Source organism: Hevea brasiliensis, chromosome 8 (assembly GCF_030052815.1).
Source record: "Hevea brasiliensis isolate MT/VB/25A 57/8 chromosome 8, ASM3005281v1, whole genome shotgun sequence".
NCBI classification, from domain to species: domain Eukaryota; kingdom Viridiplantae; phylum Streptophyta; class Magnoliopsida; order Malpighiales; family Euphorbiaceae; genus Hevea; species Hevea brasiliensis.
In genome coordinates, this window is record NC_079500.1 from 52,226,194 (window position 1) to 52,250,011 (window position 23,818).

The following is a 23,818-nucleotide window of genomic DNA, read 5'->3' on the forward strand; positions in this document are numbered from 1 at the left end:
AAAACGTATTTATAATGATAGGTAAAAGATTTGTTGTCAATAATATATACTAGTGATAAAATTATATCACTAATTTAAATTATTTCGTAGTTAATAACTTTTCGTAATAAAATCTACATAGTTAATATATTTAGCAATGAGAGGTTAATCCATACAATATTGTCTCCTAAATAATTTTAATTTCAAACATTACAATATTTCGTTTAAATTAAAATTTTAATATTATTTTAATTATTCTTTTTTTATTAAAAAATCTTAATACAATTCTTAAAATAGTAATTCTATAAGCTTAATTCATAAGTATTATTAATATATTAAAATTATTTAATTTATTATAATGAAATCAATAAAAATATAAACACTAAATCTTACTTTCATTAATTTTTTTAATTGTTTTAAATATGTACAAACTTATAACATTAAATTTTATTTTATTTTTGAATAAAAATATTATAATATATATATATAAGTGGAAAGGAAGGAAATAATAGGATAAAAAAAATATAAAATTACTATTAGAAAACTAACTATTTAATTAACATAATTACAAAAATATATATCAATAGATATATGAAATTCTAATCCTATTTAATGACAACTATTTTATTTCTTATAGATTTGTAGTCATTTAAAAAAGTAGTATGTATATATTAGTAAATTTTAACTAAATATTAAAATCAAAAATTTGAATTTTTAATCCAAAACAAGTAGAACAACCACTTTATTGATTATAAATTTGTAGCCATATTAATAATTTATTTTTTTATTAAAAATAAAAATAAAATATTTTTATATTATCAAATTATTTTTTCTATATAATAAATTAAAAAAAATTATTGAAAACATCAATAAAATTATTAAAATTGCATTTAAATTTGACTAATTTATATAACTAGAATAAAACTAACACTAATTTTAAATCTTAATTTTAACTCTTAATAAAATTAGCCAAATTAAAACTCTAAATAAAATTATATTTAATAAGATAAATATTTTAAATCTGCTTAGACAGAATAAAAGATACTATTGATAGATTTTGTTTACTTAAATGCATATTACTAAAATATAATGATTTTTTTTATATTTGTTTAATTTTTAATTTAATTCTTTACTTTAATTTTTTTTAATTTTATTGTATTATTACACTCACACGTGAAGAAAATTTCTACTAATTTTAAAGTTTATTAATTAATTAGTATAATTTTTTTAAATTACATATAAAAAAATTAAATTACAAATTTTTTAAAATTACATATAAAAAAAATTAAATTACAAGTAAATATACCAAAAAAATATAACAACGCACAACAAACACGTTTGAAAATACTAGTTACGATAAATCTCTTTATATAAGAATAAATATAATAATTTTTAAATTAACCATTTATTACAACATTTATATAAAGTTAATTAAAAGTTTATTATTAAAATAATAATTATATTAACCCTTTATAAATTTTATAATAAACATATAATATAAACATAAATTTATGATATCCACATCCTTTATTAAGTGATAAAATGAAAAATCATATATGGACAATATTAACACTTATTTTCTCTTAATCAACCTTAACAAAAGATATTAAAATTATTTTCAAAATCACAAAATTTTAAAAGATGAATTTCCATTAAGATCAAATAAAAAATTCTCAAATTTATAGTCCTTTTTATTGTCTTTTTCCATACAAAACTGATTTTTAATTGACCACTAGGTTATGAAATATGAAATTCAAAGCACATTTAAAATCAAATCAATTGAAAAAACCCTTTTTTTCCCGATGATTTTATATTCAAGATTTTCAAAGCCAATGAATTAGTATATTTAAGCGTTCAACAAATTCAAGAGATAAAAAGCACAGAAATTTCACAGGGTGGTTTTTTTTTTTTAAATGCATTTTCACCACACAAATATCAACTGCTTGGTTGGTCACATTCTCTACATCAATAAGTAGAAAGGTGTAATTACAGCACTAAGCAATAGTTGGATCTCATTCCACCACCGATCTCTTCAAAGAACATATAAAATTTTTGTACACCGAAGGACTAAAAAACAAGAAAATGCTACCACCATCTTTCGCCATCTGGATGTGTCCCCCACTTAACATTTGAAACCTCGACAGACAAGAAGCCAAAGTATAACAATCAGAGCAAGGATTGCTCCTCCTACCATCAACTTCATTTGGAGATTCTGCAGCCACATCTTCCGTCGCAGTTGTCTTCCTTGCCTCTGGAAACTGTCAGCCTGAAATCAAATAGAAGTCCAGAAAGTACATTGTTACAAGCTCCACTCCAACTTTTCAGACTTAATCATATGGAACAGCAAGTACCTGGAACTGTAGGTTCTCTGTTTTGTCTACCAGAAGTTCAATTTTCTCCCCACGATCCAAAACCTGCAACTCATTGGATTAGTCCACCCTCCTCAACAAAAAGTTCCCAATCGCTTCGTTGCTGGTCAAAAGAGTAATATAACTCTATACTTAATGTGAAAAGCAAGTAATCCATTGAAGCCTTAACATAGTGATAGAAACAGCATTAGCAAAATATACACAAGTGAGGAATAACCTGACCATAATAACATGGATTTATCAATCACTTTGAAAGTTTTATTCTCCCAATAAATTTTGTTCAAAATTTACAACAGACTAAAACCCTATTTGGCATTGAGTTTTAGGGTCAAAAAAGCACTTTTCGAGAAAAAAAAAAAAATTTAGATGCCATTAGAAAAAACAATTTAAAAAAAGTTGTTTTGTTATTTTAGTGTTCTTATGACTAGAAAATATCAAATTTTATTTTTAATCAATTCTTAATACTCTAATATATTTAATTAAGTGCTTTCCTCAATAATTTCAATAACAATGCCAAACAAACCCTAAATGTCATTCACTAGAGAATCAAATGCTGAATCTCTTGAATGCTAGTCCTTCCATGTCTGCAACAAAAAAACACTTTGAAAAGAGAGGGAGCATCTTCTGAAGCATAAAAATGAAGCACATGTTGTTGACTGTAGTCACAGGCTCTTTATATCCAAAACAGCTACAGAACCAATTCTAAAATTTAGCAACAGATGTGCAATTCCATAACAACTCATTGTCAGAGGGCACACTATAATCCCAACCCCCACTACCTAAAATGTTATTCTTCAATATTAGTCTTCTTTAAAAGTTACAGATATTATTCTATTTTCTGCAAGACATATAAGATTCAACATTCACTAGAAATTTCATCTCTTTGGTTAGAAATTTGCAGAGGTTTTACTAGTATGCATTCAAATAATAATCAAATCTTCAGATTCAATTGAATCCATGATTCTCATCTCACATTGTTGGGTTTGAGGATGTGCAGAAAAGAAAGACTAAGCCTTCAACAGGTAATGGTGACTGGCGCAACTTACAAAAAGGTTTCAATAGTAAGGAGGCTACTTGAAGTAGGACAAAGATGCCGATAAGAATGAGCTTCAGAGAAAGTGAAAAAGGTGTGCATAAGCATATGCACGCACATGTTTTCTATAAGAAAGAATTTTTCAGAAATGAAAACCGATTTTGATTTGTGAGAATGGCTCATCTCATTTAGAGCAGTATTCCAAAATGCAGGAAAAACATTTGAAGCATTCCTAATATATTCAGCTTCCAAAAAATTTCCAAAAATGGTTTAGAACATTATGCAAAATTCAGTTTTCTGAATTACTTGCATCTATTTAACACAATGACTGTTTTCAAAAGTAAGCCACCTGTTTAATTGAAGCACAACATTCAATCATCCAAATGTATAATCAAATCAAGAAGTTCCCGACGTATGAGTTTCTATACATGACATTTACCTTTAGAATATCAACCTCCATGTCCTAGCAACTGAGTAGCAACAGGTAATTATTACATTGAAGTTACCATAGACTTTTTTTTTTAGTTAGTTTTTCTAGCTTTCTGCTTTCATGGTTTTATGTTGAGAACAAGGAAAGTATTTCAGAATTTCATTTAAACTTTTACTATTTTAGGATTAGAACTTTTTTATTTATGCAAAATAAATTTTCATCGTTATAATAGGATTGATTGGTTTTCTTATTTCTAAAAAGTATAATGTTCCTTGTTTGCAACAAGTTTTGGTGCCAATAATGCTCTTTTTACACATTGGAAATGTGGAACACAAACTATCCTTGCTGATGATCAAATGAATCGAGTTATCTTTCGTTTTTTCTGTCTTTTGTTTCGTTATAATTCAACACTATATCATCATCAATTTTCTTAATTACCAGGTGATTCTCATAAATGACAGATTAATTTGCATATCCTTATATAAGCTAATGGTATTCTAATATCCTTAGGGCATTGTAAATTTAATCTAACTAAAAACAGAAAAAAATAAAAAAATAAAAAAAAAAAACTGAGAGACAATTAGAGTTATGATGATATACAAACTGACATGCAATAGCTTCCAGAGCATGTGGAATAAACATTTCTTCAGAAATGTTGCTGCTCCTGCCCTTTTTCATCATTGCTTGTCTAATTCAAATATAACTAGATGCACTATATTCTCTTTCAAATTAGGAAAACAGCCCAAGAAGAAAATGTTTTATTAAGAAATTTTTGACATGTTGGCCCAAGAATGTTTATTTCAATGTCACGTAACACTTTGATTCCCAAGATTTAGGCTCTATTTGTTACACCAAAAATATTTTCCTAAAAAAACATTTTTCGCACTTTTTGGCATTTGGAGCACTAAGGAAAATTGATCACCAAAAATGTTTTCTTCGTCAAAAGGGAAAACTAGCCCATTTTTATGGAAAATGAATCCCTCTTTTTAAAAGAGGAAGTCATTTCCAAATTTTGCTAACTTGTTAAAAGGATGAAGAAAATTATATATGTATGACATAAACCAATACCCATTAGTTTACTGGTTGCAACTTGACCACTGGTCATCAATGGCGGCCACCAGTGACTGATGGTGGCTGCCACAATTTACAATTATTATAATTTTTTTTTGCACATATTCAACAACAAAATAATAAAAAATATAAAAACTTTTATATTTTAAATATTTTCATAGTATCAAAAATTCCAAGAAAATTAACATTTTTCTTATGCTCCAGACAATAGAAAATAAGTTTCCTTTGCTTTTCAGCATTGCAACCAAACAACGAAAAATAAGTTATTTTCTCAAAAAATGTTTTCCTTTGAAAATATATTTCGCAAAAAAAAAAAAGGGAGCCTTAGATTCATTCACATTTCATTGGGAGATATAACAAGCACTCTAAAATATGGTATTACTGTTCTTGACATATGTTTCTTCTTCCTTTCAAAATTAATTAAGTAATCCTTCCTCATTTAAAAATATCCAAGACTATACTCAATAGGTGATCATTAGCTCGGTAAACACATTGATCCTTACATTTAATGAAGCTATCGCATTGCTAAGTAGAAGATCCTCCTTAGTCCTTACAAATAAATACCTATGCACTGACTTATGCACATGGATTTTTAAGCTATTCCAAATGACTAAAAGAAACCTAAAAATTTTTCTCATGAAATTTTCTTGAAGATTGGACTACCTTCAAAAGGAATTCTTTGAATTCATATATAGTATCAAACTAATCATCCTCAGTCTTGATTACCTTCCTACATAACTTCAACTAACCCTAATTCCTCCATCAAAATTTCATTGCCCAATTACCACTTATCTTGTTATGCACCTAAGCACTACCTTGTTCTCCCCTAAATGTTCTCCTTTTGGCCATCCTGCCATTTCATACAAGACAAATTCTACTTATACAAATAAATACCTATGCATTGACTTATGCACATGGATTTTTTAAGCCATTCTGAATGACTGAAAGAAACCTAAAAATTTTTCTCATAAAATTTTCTTGAAGATTGGACCACCTTCAAAAGGAATTCTTTGAATTCATATGTAGTATCAAACTAATCATCCTCATTATTGATTACCTTCCTGCATAACTTCAACTCACCCTCATGCCCTCCATCAAAATTTCATTGCCCAAATACCACTTCGCTTGTTATGCGCCTAAGCACTACCTTGCTCTCCCCTAAATGTTCTCCTTTTGGCCATCCCGCCATTTCATACAAGACAAATCCTACTTATACAAAAAAACCCTCACCACTTTAGCAACTTGATTACAGAAATAAGAATAAATAGATAAAAAGTATACTACATATTTAATTGAACTTGATGTTGTAAAGTTGTAATAGCATGTTATGAAAAGTCAATCACTATATTATTTCTCTGTATATTCTGTATTCTGTACTCCTATTTAGGATTTCTTATTTAGGATTTCTTCCTAATTAGTAGAACACAATTATAGGAATCAATTGTATATATATACCCATGTACAGATTAATTGAAATCAATGAGAATCATCTCTTTCTACATGGTATCAGAGCAGGTCATCAATCTAGGGTGACTATTTGTTCTCACTACCCAGCTCAGGAGAGACCTTGGCCGCCGATCGGCCGTTTCAACCTCGATCAACATCGCCGGCGTCGTCTCAACCCCCTCATTCCACCACCAGATGTCGTTGTTCGATCCAAGACACCAATCAAGGACTTCTGAGGTTTGGCTCTCAGATCCTATTTCGGTATTTGCTTGATTTGTGATTTTGGATTATTTTGCTGCTATAAGCACTTTGGATTAGCGTTTCGGTTAGTTTTCTTTGTCTCAACAAATGGCAGACAATAAGAATGTTATTTCTGATGTGATTCCGGTGATGACTAAGATCACGGAACACAAACTTAATGGTTCGAATTACCTGGAATGGAGTAAGACTGTTATGGTCTATTTGCGTAGCATTGATAAGGATGATCACCTTACTAAAGATCCACCCACTGATGATACACGACAAACTTGGCTAAGGGAGGATGCTCGGTTGTTTTTGCAGCTTCGGAACTCGGTTCATAGTGAGGTAATTAGTTTACTTAATCACTGTGAATTTGTTAAGGAATTGATGGATTACTTAGATTTTCTCAGATTCGTAAAGGGAATATCTCCCGTATTTATGATGTTTGTAAGGCATTCTACCGTGCTGAGAAAGAGGATAAGTCTCTCACGGCTTATTTTATGGATTTTAAACGGGTATATGAGGAACTTAATGTATTGTTGCCTTTTAGTCCTGATGTGAAAGTTCAGCAGGCCCAACGGGAGCAACTGGCTGTTATGAGTTTTCTTGCAGGCCTTCCTTCAGAGTATGAGACTGCTAAATCTCAGATTCTCTCCAGTTCTGAGATTTCCTCTTTGCATGAAACGTTCACACGGGTCCTTCGTACAGAGAGTACTCAATCTTCACAGCCTGCCAGTAGTGCTCTTATTAGCCGTAATCCAAATGGACAACAGGTAATAGAAGAGGAAATAGAGGAGGAATTACAGCAAATGTATAATCAGCGTAATAGAGAGGCTAGTTCTAATCAGGACTCAAGAGGAGTCATTTGTTATTATTGCCACGAGCCTGGCCATACAAAATATAATTGTCCGCAACTTCAGAAGAAAAATCAGCGATCACAGATGGCAAATATGGCAGCAGAGAATTCTACAGTATCTTCCTCTGAGAAAACTATTTTGGTATCTGCAGATGATTTTGCACAATTTTCCCAGTATCAGGCATCTCTAAAGCCTACCAGTTCCTCACATCGCGATCACGAGTCGTAAATCCACTACATGCCTTGTGTCTTCCTCATCCAAATGGGTTATTAATTCAGTGCATGCATCACATGACAGTAATTCTAGTCTTCTATCCGCTTTTACCTAATCTCACTTCCAACATCATACTTTAGCCGATGGTTCTACTTCTTGTGTCATGGGTTCTGAATCGAACCCGACTTCACAATTTCTTTATCTTCTGCTTTGTGTCTACCAAAATTCTCTTTTAATCTACTTTACATTAGTAAGCTTACTCGTACCTTAAATTGTTCTGTTTCCTTTTTCCGACCGGTGTTTGTTTCGTGATCTTACGACGGGCGATTATTGGTAGAGGACGCGAGTCAGGTGGTCTCTACATTCTGGAAAATCATGTACCGCGGTCGCTTGTTTGCTCCAGTACCTTAACACCTCTTGAAGCTCATTGTAGATTGGGTCATCCTTCTTTGTCTACCATGAAGAAGCTGTGTCCTCAATTTCAGTCTTTATCAGTACTAAAATGTGAGTCGTGTCAATTTGCAAAACATCATCGTTTGCCTTCTGTGTCTAGAGTCAATAAACGGGTTTCATCCCCTTTTGAGTTAGTTCATTCTGATGTTTGGGGTCCTTGTTCTGTTACTTCTAAAACTGGATTTCGTTATTTTGTTACTTTTGTCGATAATTACTCTCGTGTTACCTGGTTATATTTAATGAAGAATCGTTCTGAATTGTTTTCTATCTTTTGTGCCTTTTGTAATGAAATCAAAACTCAATTTAATATTTCTGTGCGCATATTAAGAAGTGACAATGCCAAAGAATACTTTTCAGCACAATTTCAGTCTTATATGATACAAAATGGCATTCTTCATTAGTCTTCCTGTGTGGATACCCCATCCCAAAATGGTGTGGCCGAAAGAAAAAATCGGCATCTTCTTGAGGTAACTCGTGCTCTTCTTTTTCAGATGAAAGTACCTAAACACTTTTGGGCGGATGCAGTTTCTACGGCATGTTTTTTGATCAATCGTATGCCGTCTTCTGTCCTTAATGGGGATATTCCTTATACTGCTTTGTTTCCTACAAAATCTTTGTTCCCTATTGAACCCCGTATTTTTTGTTATACATGTTTTATGCGTGATGTTCGTCCACAGGTTACTAAATTGGATCCAAAATCTCTCAAATATGTATTCCTTGGGTACTTCCGGCTCCAAAAAGGGTACCGTTGTTTCTCTACTACTCTTAATCGTTATCTTATTTCTGCAGATGTCACATTTTTTGAGTCCACTCCATTTTTTCCTCCATCATCTGTGTATGAGAGTCAGGGGGAGGAGGATGATATCTTAATATATACTGTCCAACCAATGTCTAGTCCTCTCCCACAGCCTGTTCCTTCTGTCTCTAGACCTACTCGACCTCCCTTTGTTCATGTTTATTCCAGGCAGTGTTATCAAAGGCGACAGAGGAGCCCAGGTGAGGCGTCAGGCGTGGCGAGACACCCCTCTGTCGCCTCGACTGGAACGCCTGACTCGGCTTGGAGGAGGCGTTGCCTTCGGACAGAGAGGCGAGAGGCGAGGCAGGCAAGAGGCGACGCCTCTTCACAGCAACGGTAAGTGTTGTTTTTTTTTTTTTTTTTTTTATAAATTAAAAAGTCAATAAATTGCGTACCTGATGCAGCCACCACCAGCAGATACATCTTTCTCCTCAACCTCACGAACCTCACGAAGACGCTTTCTACTCAACGGCTCAACCTCGACTTCAACAACAGGTATGCTCTTTCTCTCTCTCTCTCTCTCTTCTTCTTCTTCTTCTTCTTCTTCTTCTCCTGCTTCGATCTCTCTCTCTCTTACGTCCCTTTCTTTTTTTTTTTTCTCCCTCTCCACCTCTGTTCGATCTCTCTGAGGTCCCTTTTTTTTTTTTTTCTTTTCCTGCTGGGCTGCTTGCCGCTGCTCTGTTCATCGCTCTCACGTCCCTCTTTTTCTTCTCTCCTTCTCCACTTTTCTTCTGCTGCGCTCCTCTGTTTCGATCTCACTTTTCTTCTACTGCACGTCCCTTTCCTCTGCTCTGTTTTTTATTTTTTCTTTTTTCTTTTTTTTTTTTTCTCTCCTCTCCTTCTTCTTTCAGCAGTCCCTTTTTATTTTTTCTTTTTTTTTTTCCTTCTCCTCTTAATTAATTAGTTATTATTAATTATTTATTTATTTATTAATTTAATTATTTTATTTTTGTTAATTAATTATTTAAATTTTATGGGTATTGATAAATTGATTATTTTACTTTGTATTCTTGTTTAATTAATTGATTAATTAATATGGGTATTGTTGATTTGTTGGTATTTAATTTAATTTTTATTTGTTATTCTTATTAATTTGATTAGTTTTACTTTTTACCTTGTTAATTAGATATTATTTATTAATTAATTATTTATTTTATATAGGTATTATTAATTTATTGTTAATTTAATTTTTTATCTTTTTATTATTGTTAATTAATTATTTAATTTATATGGGTATTATTAATTTATTATTAATTAGTTTACCTTTTACTTGTTATTATTGTTAATTAGTTTTAATTTGATTAATTTTACTTTTTTCTTGTTAATTAGATATTAGATGTTTATTTTATATGGGTATTATTAATTTATTATTAATTTGATTATTTTTATTTTTGTTCTTAGTAAGTAATTGTGTAATTTATATGGACATTATTACTTTGTTGTTAATTAGTTTACTTTTTACTTCTTATCATTGTTAATTAGTTGTTCGATTAATTAGTTTTACTTTTGTCTTGTTAATTAGACATTAGTTGTTTATTTTATATGGTATTATTAATTTATTATTAATTTGATGATTTTACTTTTTGTTCTTATTAATTAATTGTTTAATTTATATAGGCATTGTTAATTTATGATTTTACTTTTTGTTCTTATTAATTAATTGTTTAATTTATATGGGCATTGTTAATTTGTTGTTAATTAGTTTACTGTTTTACTTTTTACTTATTATTCTTGTTAATTACTTATTTAATTTATATTGGATATTGTTAATTTGTTGTTAATTAATTTATTTTTTATTCTTGTTAATTTTTTTGTTAGATTATAAATGGGTGATAAGAATAATACATCTGGATCTTCTGCTAGTAGTAGAAGAACGGACCCAGGATGGGCACATGTAATTCAAGTTAGTGAAAACAATACCAATGATCTTCAATGCATGTACTGTATGAAAGTTTATAAAGGAGGAATTAATAGAATCAAGCAACATCTTGCTGGAGGTTACAAAAATGTAATTCGGTGTCCAAAATGTCCAGAAGATGTAAGGAATCAAATGCAGGAATTCATTGCTAAAAAAAGAGAGCAAAAATCAATTATGAATATGGAAAGACCACCTGAATTTGATGATGTTGAAGTACTGGGATTAGATGAAAATGAGGAAGAGGAAGAGTTGATGCAAGAAATTGGCAGTGAAAGAAGAAGGCAAGTACTGGAAGTTACAGGTACTAGTGCTTTTAAAAAATCAAAAGTTTTACCACCACAAAGTAGTAGAGGGCCTATTGACTGTTATTTTTCCCCTAGACCTGCTGTTTTGGGAAAAAATATGAGGCAAACTACCATTGATGAAAATAGTCCAGCTAAAAAGGAGTTAAGGGAGCGTGCTTGTGTTGCCATAGCACGATGGATGTATGATGTGGGAATAGCTTTTAATGCTGTGAATTATGATAGCTTTGGGGAAATGATTCGAGCAATTGGAAATTATGGGAAAGAAATGAAACCTCCAAGTTTTCATGAGGTTAGAGTTCGGTTACTTAACAAAGAAGTGCAAATCATAAATGATCTTCTCGAGTCTCATAAAGAAGAATGGGAAAATTATGGATGTACATTGATGTGTGATGGATGGACGGATAGAAAAGGGAGAACCTTGATTAATTTCTTGGCTAATAGTCCAAAGGGAAGTGTATTTATTAAATCAGTTGATGCAAGTGATGAATCAAAAACAGCGGCATTGTTGGCTAGTTTGATTGAGAAAGAATTGATGGAAATTGGTCCTGAAAAAGTAGTCCAAGTTGTTACGGATAATGCATCAAATAATGTTGCAGCAGGTAAAATTTTTATTTAATTTTTTATATTACTAAAAAAAATATCATTTTATTTTTATTATTAATGGAATGAATTTTTCTACTTGTTTATGACAGGGAGAATATTGGAAGCAAATTTTTCTCATCTATACTGGACTCCATGTGCAGCTCATTGTATAGATTTGATGTTGGAGGATATCTTTAAGATCCGTGTTTTCAAAGAAACATTCCGCAAAGCTGTTGAGCTTACTGGTTTCACATATGGCTCTTCAGGAGTTCTAAATATGTTGCGGAAGTTTACTAATGGAGTAGAATTGCTAAGGCTAGGGCAAACTAGATTTGCTACTGCTTTTATTACACTGGGAAGGATTCATCTTCAGAAAGCCAACATTAGAAAAATGTTTACTTCGGAAAGTTGGACAACTAGTAAATGGGCTAAAGAGGTGAAAGGCAAAAAGTGTGAAAGGACGGTTTTGAGTCCTGCCTTCTGGAATCATGTTGTTTATGCTCTTAAGGTTTCCGGTCCTCTTGTTCGTGTGCTTCGACTTGTTGATAATGAAAAAAAACCAGCTATGGGATATATTTATGAAGCCATGGATAGGGCTAAAGAAGCCATTGCCAACTCACTCAATGGCAATGAAGAGAAATACAAGAGCATTTTTGAGATTATTGATGCGAGATGGTCACTTCAATTGCATCGTCCTTTGCATGCTGCTGGATACTTTTTGAATCCTGAATTTTTTTATCCAAATAAGATGAGAATTGAATCTGATGAAGAGGTCAATACAGGATTGCTTTCATGCATTCATAAAATGGAAAAAAATTCAGCAAAAGTTGATATGATTCTTGATGAAATTGAGAAATACAAGGCAGCTGCAGGGACCTTTGGTTTTCCTTCAGCTATTAGAGGAAGAACAACCAAATCTCCATGTTATTAATTTAATTCTTATTAATTTTTCATTTTGCTCATTTATTAATTTATATCATGAATTTAACAATCATTGGTTCTATATTTTAATAGCTGCTTGGTGGAAAACATATGGTTCTTCAACTCCAAACCTACAAAAGTTTGCTGTAAAGGTTCTGAGTCTCACATGTAGTGCAAGTGGTTGCTAAAGAAATTGGAGTGTATTTGAGCATGTAAGTAATATATATATATATAGATTTCTTAATTTGTTATTTTATCTTGAGCCTTTTGAGTTTGAAGTTTAACTTATTTGTTACTGTAAAATAAATGACAGCTTCATAGTAAGAAAAGAAATCGGCTATTTCAAGAACGCTTGGACAATTTGGTATATGTGAAGTACAATAGAGCGTTGCTACGCTGACACACTTTTGGGGATATCACAACACCTATTGATTTGGCAAATATTGACGAGAGTAATGAATGGTTGCTTGGTGAATTAGAAAAAGGTGATGGGGATGATGATGATGATGATTCTCTTGTTTTCATGAATGACGTATTGACCTGGGGTGATGTTGGTAGAGCAAATGAGTTTCAATCTCGTTATGAATCGAGATCGGCTGCAAGATCAACACCACCAGTTGAAACTCCATCATTTCGAAGGCCTCGTGCAATGACAGGTGCATCCTCTTCACAAGTTGATGATGATGAAGAGGAGGAAGAATTTGTGATGGCCGTTGTTGAAAATGAAGATGATTTTGGAAATCTTGATGATGAGTAGTTTTAGTTATAAGTTTTTTATGTACTTATTGCATTTTGTTTATTATGACTTACAACTTATTTTTATGTATTAATGTCTAAACTTCTATAATTTATATTTTCTATTATGTGACTTATGACTTATTTCTAATTTTTTATTTATTATGTATAATTTTATAGCGTCACTTTTATCATATACATCTGCTGAAAATTCAGGTATGAACTATTTCTTTTTTTAACATCTCTTATTATTATGTGTGTTTTTACTTATGCTATATATTTTAATTTTACAGTCTCATACTTTCACTTGTATCTTATACTTAAGCTGGAAATACAGGTATGCACTATTTTCAATTTCTCTTATTTTAGATATAAACATAGTGTAAATCATATTTTTTTTCTTTTTAATATGTTTTTTTACTTGTCAACTATTTAAAAGTATATATATATATATATATATATATATATATATATAATTTAAACAATTAAGGTTATGGCGCCTCACTTCAAAAAGGCCCTCGCCTCGCCTCTCGCCTCTCGCCTCTCGCCTAAGGCAATAGAATACTCTATCGCTTTAGTGTCGCCTTTCGCCTTGATAACACTGATTCCAGGAGATTGGAGATTCCTAACTCAGATCCTCCACCAGCTACTTCGTTGGGAGATCCTGTACCTCATACTGATCATGATTCTGATCTAGACTTACCCATTGCTCTTCGTAAAGGTAAACGTTCATGTAATTACCCTATCTCTTCTTTTGTTTCTTATAATCAATTGTCTTCTTGTTCTCGGTGTTTTGTTACTTCTTTAGACTCTGTTCCTATCCCTAATACTGTTGGTGAGGCACTGTCTCATCCTGGCTGGTGTGATGCTATGAAAGAGGAAATGGAGGCTTTAGATGCTAATGGTACATGGGAACTATTGCCTTTGCCCACTGGTAAGAAAGCTATTGGTTGTAAATGGGTATTTACAGTAAAGGTAAATCCTGATGGTTCTGTGGCTAAGTTAAAAGCACGCCTTGTGGCAAAAGGATATGCTCAGACATATGGGGTTGATTACTCTGATACTTTTTCTCCTGTAGCTAAACTTACTTCTATTCGCTTATTTATCTCTTTAGCAGCTACATATGATTGGCCCCTGCATCAATTGGATATCAAGAATACTTTCCTTCATGGTGATCTTCAGGAGGAGGTGTATATGGAGCAACCACCTGGGTTTGTTGCTTAGGGGGAGTTGGGTAAAATTTGTAGGCTTCGGAAGTCTCTTTATGGCTTGAAACAAAGTCCTAGGGTATGGTTTGGGAGATTCAGTGAAGCAGTACAGGAATTTGGTATGCAAAAGAGTAAGTGTGATCACTCAGTATTTTATAGGCAATCTGAGGCTGGTCTAATTCTCTTGGTAGTCTATGTGGATGACATTGTCATCACTGGGAGTGACTCTGCAGGTATTTCATCTCTTAAAACCTTCCTCCAAACTCAGTTTCAAACCAAAGACTTGGGATCGTTAAAGTATTTCTTGGGTATCGAAGTTATGAGAAGTAAGAAGGGTATTTTCTTGTCTTAAAGAAAATATGTCCTCGATCTATTGACAGAGACAGGAAAATTAGGTGCTAAGCCTTGTAGCGCACCAATGACTCCAACTTTACAAATCAAGTAGCGGGGATAGTGAGTTGTTTGAAGATCCAGAGAGACAGGAGATTGGTAGGAAAATTGAACTACCTTACAGTCACTGGCCCCGACATTGCTTATCTTTGTTAGTGTGGTAAGTCGGTTTATGTCTTCCCCAACCGTTGCTCATTGGGAAGCCTTGGAACAAATCTTATGTTATCCAAGGACGCCCAGAAGAGGTTTGCTATATGGTAATCATGGGCATTTGAATATTGAATGTTTTTCGGATGCCGATCGATCGATCTAAGGTTGACAGAAGGTCAACTACTGGATATTGCGTTTTTATTGGAGGAAATTTAGTGTCTTGGAGAAGCAAGAAGCAGAGTGTAGTTTCTCGATCTAGTGCTGAATCCGAATACAGAGCCATGGCACAATCAGTATGTGAGGTAATATGGATACTTCAATTACTAGATGAGACAGGTTTTAAGACCTCCCTGCCTGCGAAATTGTGGCGTGATAATCAAGCTGCTCTTCATATTGCTTCTAATCCGGTGTTTCATGAGCGGACCAAACATATTGAGATTGATTGTCATTTTATTCGTGAAAAGATTCAACAACAGATCATCTCAACAGGACACATCAAAACTGGAGAGCAGTTAGGAAATATTTTCACAAAAGCTCTAAATGGAGCTATGATTGACTACATTTGTAACAAGTTGGGTATGATTAACATCTATGCTCCAACTTGAGGGGGAGTGTTATGGAAAGTCAATCACTATATTATTTCTCTGTATATTCTGTATTCTGTACTCCTATTTAGGATTTCTTATTTAGGATTTCTTCCTAATTAGTAGAACACAATTATAGGAATCAATTGTATATATATACCCATGTACAGATTAATTGAAATCAATGAGAATCATCTCTTTCTACACTAACATATAGGATTTTATGTGTCTTCTTTGTCTATGCAAGTGAACCATGAAAGAATAGAAATTATCAAACTAAGAAAATTAAACAGGGCAAAGCTCTTCAAAGAAAATCCTATTGAACATCTTTGCATAGTTTAAAATATCTCCTATAGATGTATAATTCTCTGCCAGATTGCATTTGCGAATTACTGTATATCACATCAGTAGCTTATATCTGCTTAAACCATCTTGTGGTTTTCTTGAGTAAGTAGATATCACTCTAAATAATTAATCCAACCTTCACAAGGGATTTTACACCATTGTAGAATGCATGCACCATTAGTTGTTCTAATCTTTACTATAGTCTATATGGCATTCAACCAACCTATTAGAAACCAAATTATTCTAGGATATTCATGTGTCAACTCAATCAATGTTGGTTAATTCACTAGCATTACATATAAATTGAATTGTTAAAAAAATAAGCACAGATTGCATGAATATTTATATAAAATGGAAAAGATGATGACTAAAACAGCACCCCTATAAAGCATAAAACAAAAATGAAATTTATAGTTACAATTTTTGGAGACAACTGTTGATAACTGCAGTGCCTACTATATCATTGATTTGTCAACAAGTTTGTGTCATGTCACTTTGTCAGGCCAGAATTCGAAATCTTTATTATTAAAATCAGAGCATCATGGCCTTTATAAAACTATTCAATCAGCAAGTGTGAAATTATTGTAGGGTCACCACTTGGTAAAATAAGGTCAAACTCCTCAGATTGTAACCAAAAGGATGCAGGTTCAAGTCTTGGGAGCAATCAATGTAAAAACGCCAAACCTTTACATAAGCAATCACAAACTAGCTAAATTCCTAAGTTACAAGTCAGACTTAAAATTTATCTGCTAAAGCCTAATCCTTCACTCAAAGTTCTCTAACTTCTAACAATAAACCTAAGCTTCTAAGACTCACATCCAGCAAATTCCAAAAATCAGAAATGTTTTATTCTTTGTAGAGAAGCTACTTAAAAGTTTTAAATAACAGAATTGATCATGTGTGGTATTGTAGCTTTGGACCCTATCTGTCATATCTGACACTATCAACTACTGCTAAGCAAATTTTTTAAAATAAGCAAAATCACTCATATTTTATTACATATTTAACTGAATATACACATATCAATACGCTTAAAATCTAAAAGAAAAAAAATTGAATGGAAATAACAATGTTTAAAATTGAAGCTAATTCTACATTATAAAAATGAAAGAAAAATGCTAAATTAAAAAAGATAATAGCTTTGTGAAACATAAGAAATTCTTTTTTTTTAATAAATGGCTAGTAGTTTGTCTTAAAAATTTAAGTGGTGAAATTTCGAAGGGGTTGTTAAAATTGAAACTATTGTCAAAGTTTGGAATCAAATTTATAAGAAAGCAATCAATATGGTTTCAGTAGGAGGAGGAGGAGAGAGAGAGAGAGAGAGAGAGAGAGAGAGGTCAACATAGAAGTTAAAGAGTTTTTAAAAGGAAAAGATGACAAACATATAAGAGTTGCATTGGTAATATGCCAATCAGTATGGTCTTAAAAAAGGCCAACATAGAAGTTTCAGTTCTAAACAGAAAATAAGACAAAATGAATGTGTTGCTTCAGCATGCAACTAAGAAAAAGTTGCTCAGGTACGTCACTATCCCGTCCCCCCTTCTCTCTTCTTTTTCTCCTCCCTTTCTTTTTTGCCCGCCATGCACTCAACTCTTCTCCTCCGTTTCTATTTTGTCCTATACGCCCATTGAGTTTCATAGCATGACAGTGTGGTGCAGGTGTTTTTTTATCCAATACACACTATAACAGACAACACCCATGATTCCCAGATTCACTAATCTGTAATTCCTAATGCTATATTGGTGGATCATTTTTCAGATGAAATCCAGCTAATACAGGAAGATATGCCCATTCATTTAAAAAAAATATATATGATTCCAACTATTCAAAAGTATAACCTTCTTTGAACTGATAGGTCAGCATAATTATAATAGAAAATGGGTGAATTTTAATCTCCAAATGCAACTCATGAAGCAAGTTTCTCGTTAGCACGGCCTCAAACATATAACACAATACAGGGTGCTGAATAGTCCATGAATATGTTACGACTAATGAGGAGAATAAGGGGTTATGATTGTATGTGAAAGTAATAGACTTTTCAGGGTGGTCTGTGGTAGTTAGCTGAAGAACTGAAAGTTGTAATTACCAGGAACAATTATACGAAAGGCTGGTAGCTGTATAAATAATAGCTATTGTAAATTTGTAACTGAAGAAGACCATTCTAGAAAAATATCAAGAATCTACTTAATTTCTCTCTCATTCTCGCTATTCTCTTCTCCCTAAAACTCTATTTCTTTCTCTGCTTTATTTCTATTCTTTCTGCTACTTAGGATTTTGTTGTTAACAAAGCGGTATCAGAGCTGTTAGATCAGTAGTAGTGTTCCCAAATAACAGATTTTTTCTATTCTTTTCTCTTCTCTCTTCTTCCCTCTAATTCCACTTCTTCTTCTTCTCTGAGAATTCTTCTTTCTTTCCCCTAATTCTTCTTCTTCTATCTTTCTTGAAATTCTCTCTCTCTAAAACTCTATCTTCTCTTCCTACAGATACTCAATCTCTCTCCTTCCAGCATTCTTGAATATTGGGATCCTAATTATAGGGTTTCTATTAGGGTTTCTGCGCTTTTCTCTGCTCTCAATCTTCTTTCTCTTTATTTCCTTTTCTCTGTTTCTTTCTTCTCACTCTCTTCTATAATTTCCCTATTCCACATTTACTAAGGCCTGAAAATCTGTTTCTTGAAATTCTTGTTCCTTCCTCAACTTTTTTTTTCTTGTCCCTGCAATTTTTTTTTCTCTCTCTCTGTTTCAGGTCTATTTTCTAGGGTTTTCCACTTCTATTTCTTTGGTCAGGCCTCTGTTTCAATTTTCATAAAAGATTACTTTCTTTCTCTTCTACTAAAATCCTGTTCTTGAAATTCTTGAATCATGGAAGTACAATTTTAGGTACAAAAGCTTCTTAATGCAGTGCAGGAAATTCTCAGTAGAAATTTGAAAAGACAGGACAAGTGGCTCAAAAAAATGATGCAGAAAGTGAAAAAATTAGATCAGAAAATGGAAAGATTTGAAGAGTAAACAGGTAAGATGCTGGAATCTATTCAAGTTTTAAAAACTATCATCCATATATCTTCAGATTCTTGGAGTAGTGGCAGTGAAATGGAATTAACAATCCAAGAGAAGAAGACAGAGGATTTCTATGCCAAGAAGTAGACTATTCTTGATGACACAACAATTTTGCATGATGGTGGAGATAGGAAATTGATGGAAGGAAGATTAAAAGATGAAATTCTTGCATCAAAACATTCAAGGCTGATGGAGAGGAAGAAGTTAATGTTCTACAAAATACAACATTACCTGCATCAGTTGACAAGGAGAAAGCCCAAGACTGGTTGTCAAAGCTCTCTTGTGGGATTATTGTTCTTAAGGTAGGGGACACGAGTGAGGCTGAAGATTTTCTTTTGGAATATTTTGATAAGAAGCAATTTAGTAAAACAAAGCTTTGCAACATATCTTCAGCTGAAATGGAAAGAGATTGGATTCCACTCTCCTGTGACTTCTTAATTTCCATGGAGGATGCATGGGAAATGGCAAGAAGGCAAAGGAAGAAAGTCATCTCCTGTGGTGCAGAAAAAAAATCCAATACAACATTTTGATTCTTGCTGGTTATTTTCTGCTGCATAATTAATAATCATTTTCTGGATATGGAGGCAACAGTTTAACTATTATATTACAGTTTCCATCACTCATTCATAAGGACAAGAATGATTTTAAGAAGTGAGGAATGTTATAACTAATAAGAAGAATAAGAGGCTATGATTGTACGTGAAAGTAATATATAGTCAGGGTGGTATGTGGTAGTTAACTGAAGAACTGAAAGCTGTAATTGGCTGGAACAGTTATAGAAAGGGCTGGTAGCTGTATAATAATAGCTATTGTAACTGAAGAAGACCATTCTGGAAAAATATCAAGAATCTATTCAATTTCTCTCTCATTCTCTCTATTCTCTTCTCCCTAAAACTCTATTTCTTTCTCTGCTCTATGTCTATTCTTTCTGCTATTTGCGATCCTGTTACGGATTCTACTACATAATAGAATATTGTTTAGTCTCCATTTCAATTAGCCTTTCAGAAGTTGATTAATTTGATGAAACCTACTAAAGTCCAATTCAATACTGACTTAAAAGTTAGATACCTCGCATAGAAGCCATCAAAATTCATTCACCATACAAGGTGAATATTCTATATACAGCCTAGAAGTCCAATCAACCAAATGATTGAAAAAACAAGCAAATAGAATCATCCACAGCAGTTTTACATTTTACAACTCTCTTCCTGCAATATCAAAAGAGACCCAAAAGAAATGCAGACATAAAAAGCAGCAGTGAATGGCATAGAAACCGTGGTGAACATGAATATCATCCATTCATGTGAAACATGCTATTATATGGTAAAAGAGTTGAGAGTTACAAGTATATTTTGTGTTCAAATATTAAAAATCAATTGTTTCCACAGTCCACAAAAATGAACACTACCTTTTCAATATTGTCCATCATAATTCCCTTGACCTCTGTTATCTGGGCCTTTAATTTGGATAGCTTGCTGATCTCTTCTGGGTGGTTCATACAATATTCCATGTGTTCCTTGAGCCTTGGCCTAATAAGAAGCAGCAGAACTTTAAAACAAATTCATCATTGAAATAAAAAAATGACATCCAAATAGATACCCACCCAAACTCTCTGTCGAGATTGTAGGCGATGCTAAATCGGTCTTCAAACAAGTCATCATCGTCGTCATCATCATCTGCAAGCGGATGCGCCTCATTCTTAATACTTGCACCATAATGCTGTTTAAAATCATCCTTCACACGCTCAAGAAATACAAAGGGCAAACTTCTTCCTGATGATTCATCCACAACAACAAGAAAAACTGCATGCCAAGAAAAGAATGTTCAAGCATGATTTTGCATAAAATGAAAGATGCACTAAGTGTTTATAAAAACTCAACAAGAAGAAATTATACCAAATCCATTGTCAATAAGGAAGTTAAATGTATGCCCATCACATGAGTATGTGTACTTGCTGCTATTTGAAGGAAGCTTCTGTAAACATTGAACAGCAATGGTACTAAAGTTCCCCGAGTATGGCGTGTGCTCTGCTAAAACAACTGTACCCTTTGCCACAAAGCTATATATAAAACCTTTCTGACTCATCCCTAAATTATATCAAGCCCAGGATACAAATGAAATTGCCCTTTAATGCTATATTAACCTGCCCACAAATTGCAGAACCAAAGAATTAAAAAAGATAATTTCTCAACGTTAACATTTTTCCACTAGGAACTTGAATTCCCAACACAATGAGAATGAGAAGCACCAACAAAAACCCAATTTGCAATTTAGTCTCTGCTTATTGACTAATCAGAAAATTCATGAGACAAGCATACCTAGTTACCTAGAAAGCAATAAAATAAAAATACATATAATTAAATAGAGATCTTTTCCAACACAAAAAAAAAAAAAGAAAAAAAAACACAGAGATCAGCAACAAGACGATCAAAAGAATGAATCAAAATGCATTAATAATTTGACATAGCATGTCGTAAATAAACATGCGCAATTCTGAGTAACTTAAAAAGAACTAAACCCTAATTCTTCGTTTGTCTGCTGAGGAACTCCATGAAAAGTGAAAAAAGATCGAAATAAAAAATCTTCCCTAATAACATGACTGTTCGGGTCAATCCATATTGAGAAGATGAAAAAACAGCAACCAGAAGTTCTCCCCCGTTTTTCTTTCAATTTTTTTTCTTAGGAACCAAACAGAAATCAGTGAAAGAAAATGGAAACACAATCTGAAGACGTAGTTTATAGATTTCAGAATTAGACAAATAAATTCAATGGAAATTAAAATTTTAGAGATTTCTGTTGAACTAAGAAATGACAACCAAAATTTGAGAATTTGAAACCACAGAATTTTACCATTGCTACGAGAGAGAGAGAGAGAGAGAGAGTACCTGAAGTTTGCTGCGAGAACAAGACTTCAAACGTGGAATTGACAACAAATACATTATATTACTGTTGATAGGACATTAAAAATTTTTTTTACCATTTTGTAATTCCCTCCAGCGTTAGACTTTTTTTTTTTTCCCTTTTATATCGATAGTGTGTCATGGGAGGAAAAATATATCCCAAATTCAGCTTTCTTCCCTTAGGGGTGGCCACGGTTCGGTTTCGAACCGGAACCGAACCGGAACCGGTTCAGTCAAAACCGGATCGAAACCGGTCAAAACCGAAACCGGCTTCAAACCGGATCGAAACCGTTATTTTACGGTTTGGTTCAGGTTCATAATTCTTAGAAACCGTGAACCGGCGGTTCCGAACCGGATTGAACCGATGATTCCGAACCGGAAAAAAAAAAACCAACGATTTAAATACAAAAAAATTCAATAAATACTTCACTCTACTCCTAATTCATATATATATATATATATATATATATATATATATATATATATATATATAATTAATTAATTCTGTACACAATTATTCTCTACACTCTCTTTAATTCTTAATACTCTTTCAATTTCTCTCAAATTTTCTAAATAATTATTTTCTACATTCCTTTTAATTCTCAGTACTTTCAAAATTTCCCTACTTTATTATTTTTATGCTATTTCAATTACTCTGTTATTATTTTATATCTTCAATAAAATTTTCAATACCCTCCATTTTAATTTTTTTTTCTTTTATATTTTTTAATTATCAATTATCATATAATTTTTTAAAAAAGGGTAAGTAATACTCAATTCAATTCAATTCAACTAAGCTTTTATCCTAAAAATTTATTGGGGTCGGCTATATGGATTCTCTTTCTCCACTCTAAACGATTTTGGGTTAAATCCTTGGAAATTTGTAATGCTTCTAGGTCATGTTATACTATTCTCCTCCAAGTCAGTTTAAGTCTACCTATTATTTTCTTTCTATCCTCAACCCAATGTGCTCTACTTGTCTAATTGGAGTTTTGCTATGTCTATGCTTCACATGACCAAACCACCTCAATCCCCCTTCTCTCAACTTATAACTGAAAATTTTGATTCCTCTAAATCCTAAAGGGATACATAAGCAAAATTAAATTCATGCACATTTTTCTAATTTTTTTTAAAAAATTAATTTCATCTCTAATTTTTTTAATAAGTTCAAGTTTTTACTTATTAAATTTTTAATAAGTTCAAGTTTTTACTTATTAAATTTTTCTTAAAAATAAGTCATTTTTATTCTTATTTTTCTTATTTTATTTTGATTGAAAGATTTCTAAGAAAAATTAAAATATTTTAAATATAACTTAAATTCTAAATCAATAAAATTTTCCTCTAATTTTTTCCTTTAAGTCGCTCTTAAACCGCTCCTAAACCGCTTTCAAACCGTCTTGAACTGTCATTTTTCGAACCGTCCTTTAAACCGTTTTAAACCGGGGCTCGAACCGGTACCGGCGGTTCAAGAACCGTCTTTCAAACCGTCTCATGACGGTTTGGTTCAGGTTCATAATTTCATTGAACCTGAACCGGCGGTTCAGAAACCGTAACCGGCGGTTCCTGAACCGTGGCCACCCCTGTCTTCCCTCATACATGAAAAACACGTCGTTAATTCCCTCTAGTTTTATGTCCTTTTTTTTCCTCATCCTTCATTAAACGGTGCCGTGCGGAGGGATCTTCTCCTCCCTTCATTTTTTATGCTGTGTCCCATAGAAAAAAAAAATTTAGTTCTGCCCAACATAGAAGTAACACGTTCAGCTTACTTAATTTGAGCTTGAGCCATACATGAAAAATTGTGCCATTTAATTTTGAAACTTGTCATTTCCAAACTTCT

The 23,818-nt window shown here is 32.5% G+C and overlaps 1 protein-coding gene across 2 annotated transcripts; it reads right to left on the reverse strand.

The window, feature by feature from the left end:
• Positions 1-1,850: 1,850 nt before the first annotated feature.
• LOC110669105 (vesicle-associated membrane protein 727) lies at positions 1,851-22,122 on the reverse strand. Of its 2 annotated transcripts, none has more exons than XM_021830604.2 (6): positions 21,967-22,122; positions 20,977-21,224; positions 20,685-20,883; positions 20,490-20,610; positions 2,331-2,393; positions 1,851-2,245 (listed from the first exon to the last, which is right to left on the reverse strand). In XM_021830604.2, exons 2-6 carry the CDS (start codon positions 21,164-21,166, stop codon positions 2,102-2,104), a joined length of 717 nt encoding a protein of 238 aa, XP_021686296.1. In that variant the 5' UTR covers positions 21,167-21,224; positions 21,967-22,122; the 3' UTR covers positions 1,851-2,101. The 2 variants fall into 2 exon arrangements, with proteins under 2 accessions (XP_021686296.1, XP_021686297.1); XM_021830605.2 differs by lacking the exon at positions 21,967-22,122 and adding an exon at positions 21,932-21,961.
• Positions 22,123-23,818: the final 1,696 nt, after the last annotated feature.

Coding starts and splice junctions, on each gene's coding strand:
- LOC110669105 (XM_021830604.2), bottom strand. CDS start 21,166: ATGAGTCAGAAAGGTTTTATATATAGCTTTGTGGCAAAGGGTACAGTT. Junction 20,611..20,684: donor AATCTCGACAGAGAGTTTGG/GTGGGTATCTAT, acceptor GCTTCTTATTAG/GCCAAGGCTCAAGGAACACA. Junction 2,394..20,489: donor TGATGGACAATATTGAAAAG/GTAGTGTTCATT, acceptor AATGAGTTGCAG/GTTTTGGATCGTGGGGAGAA.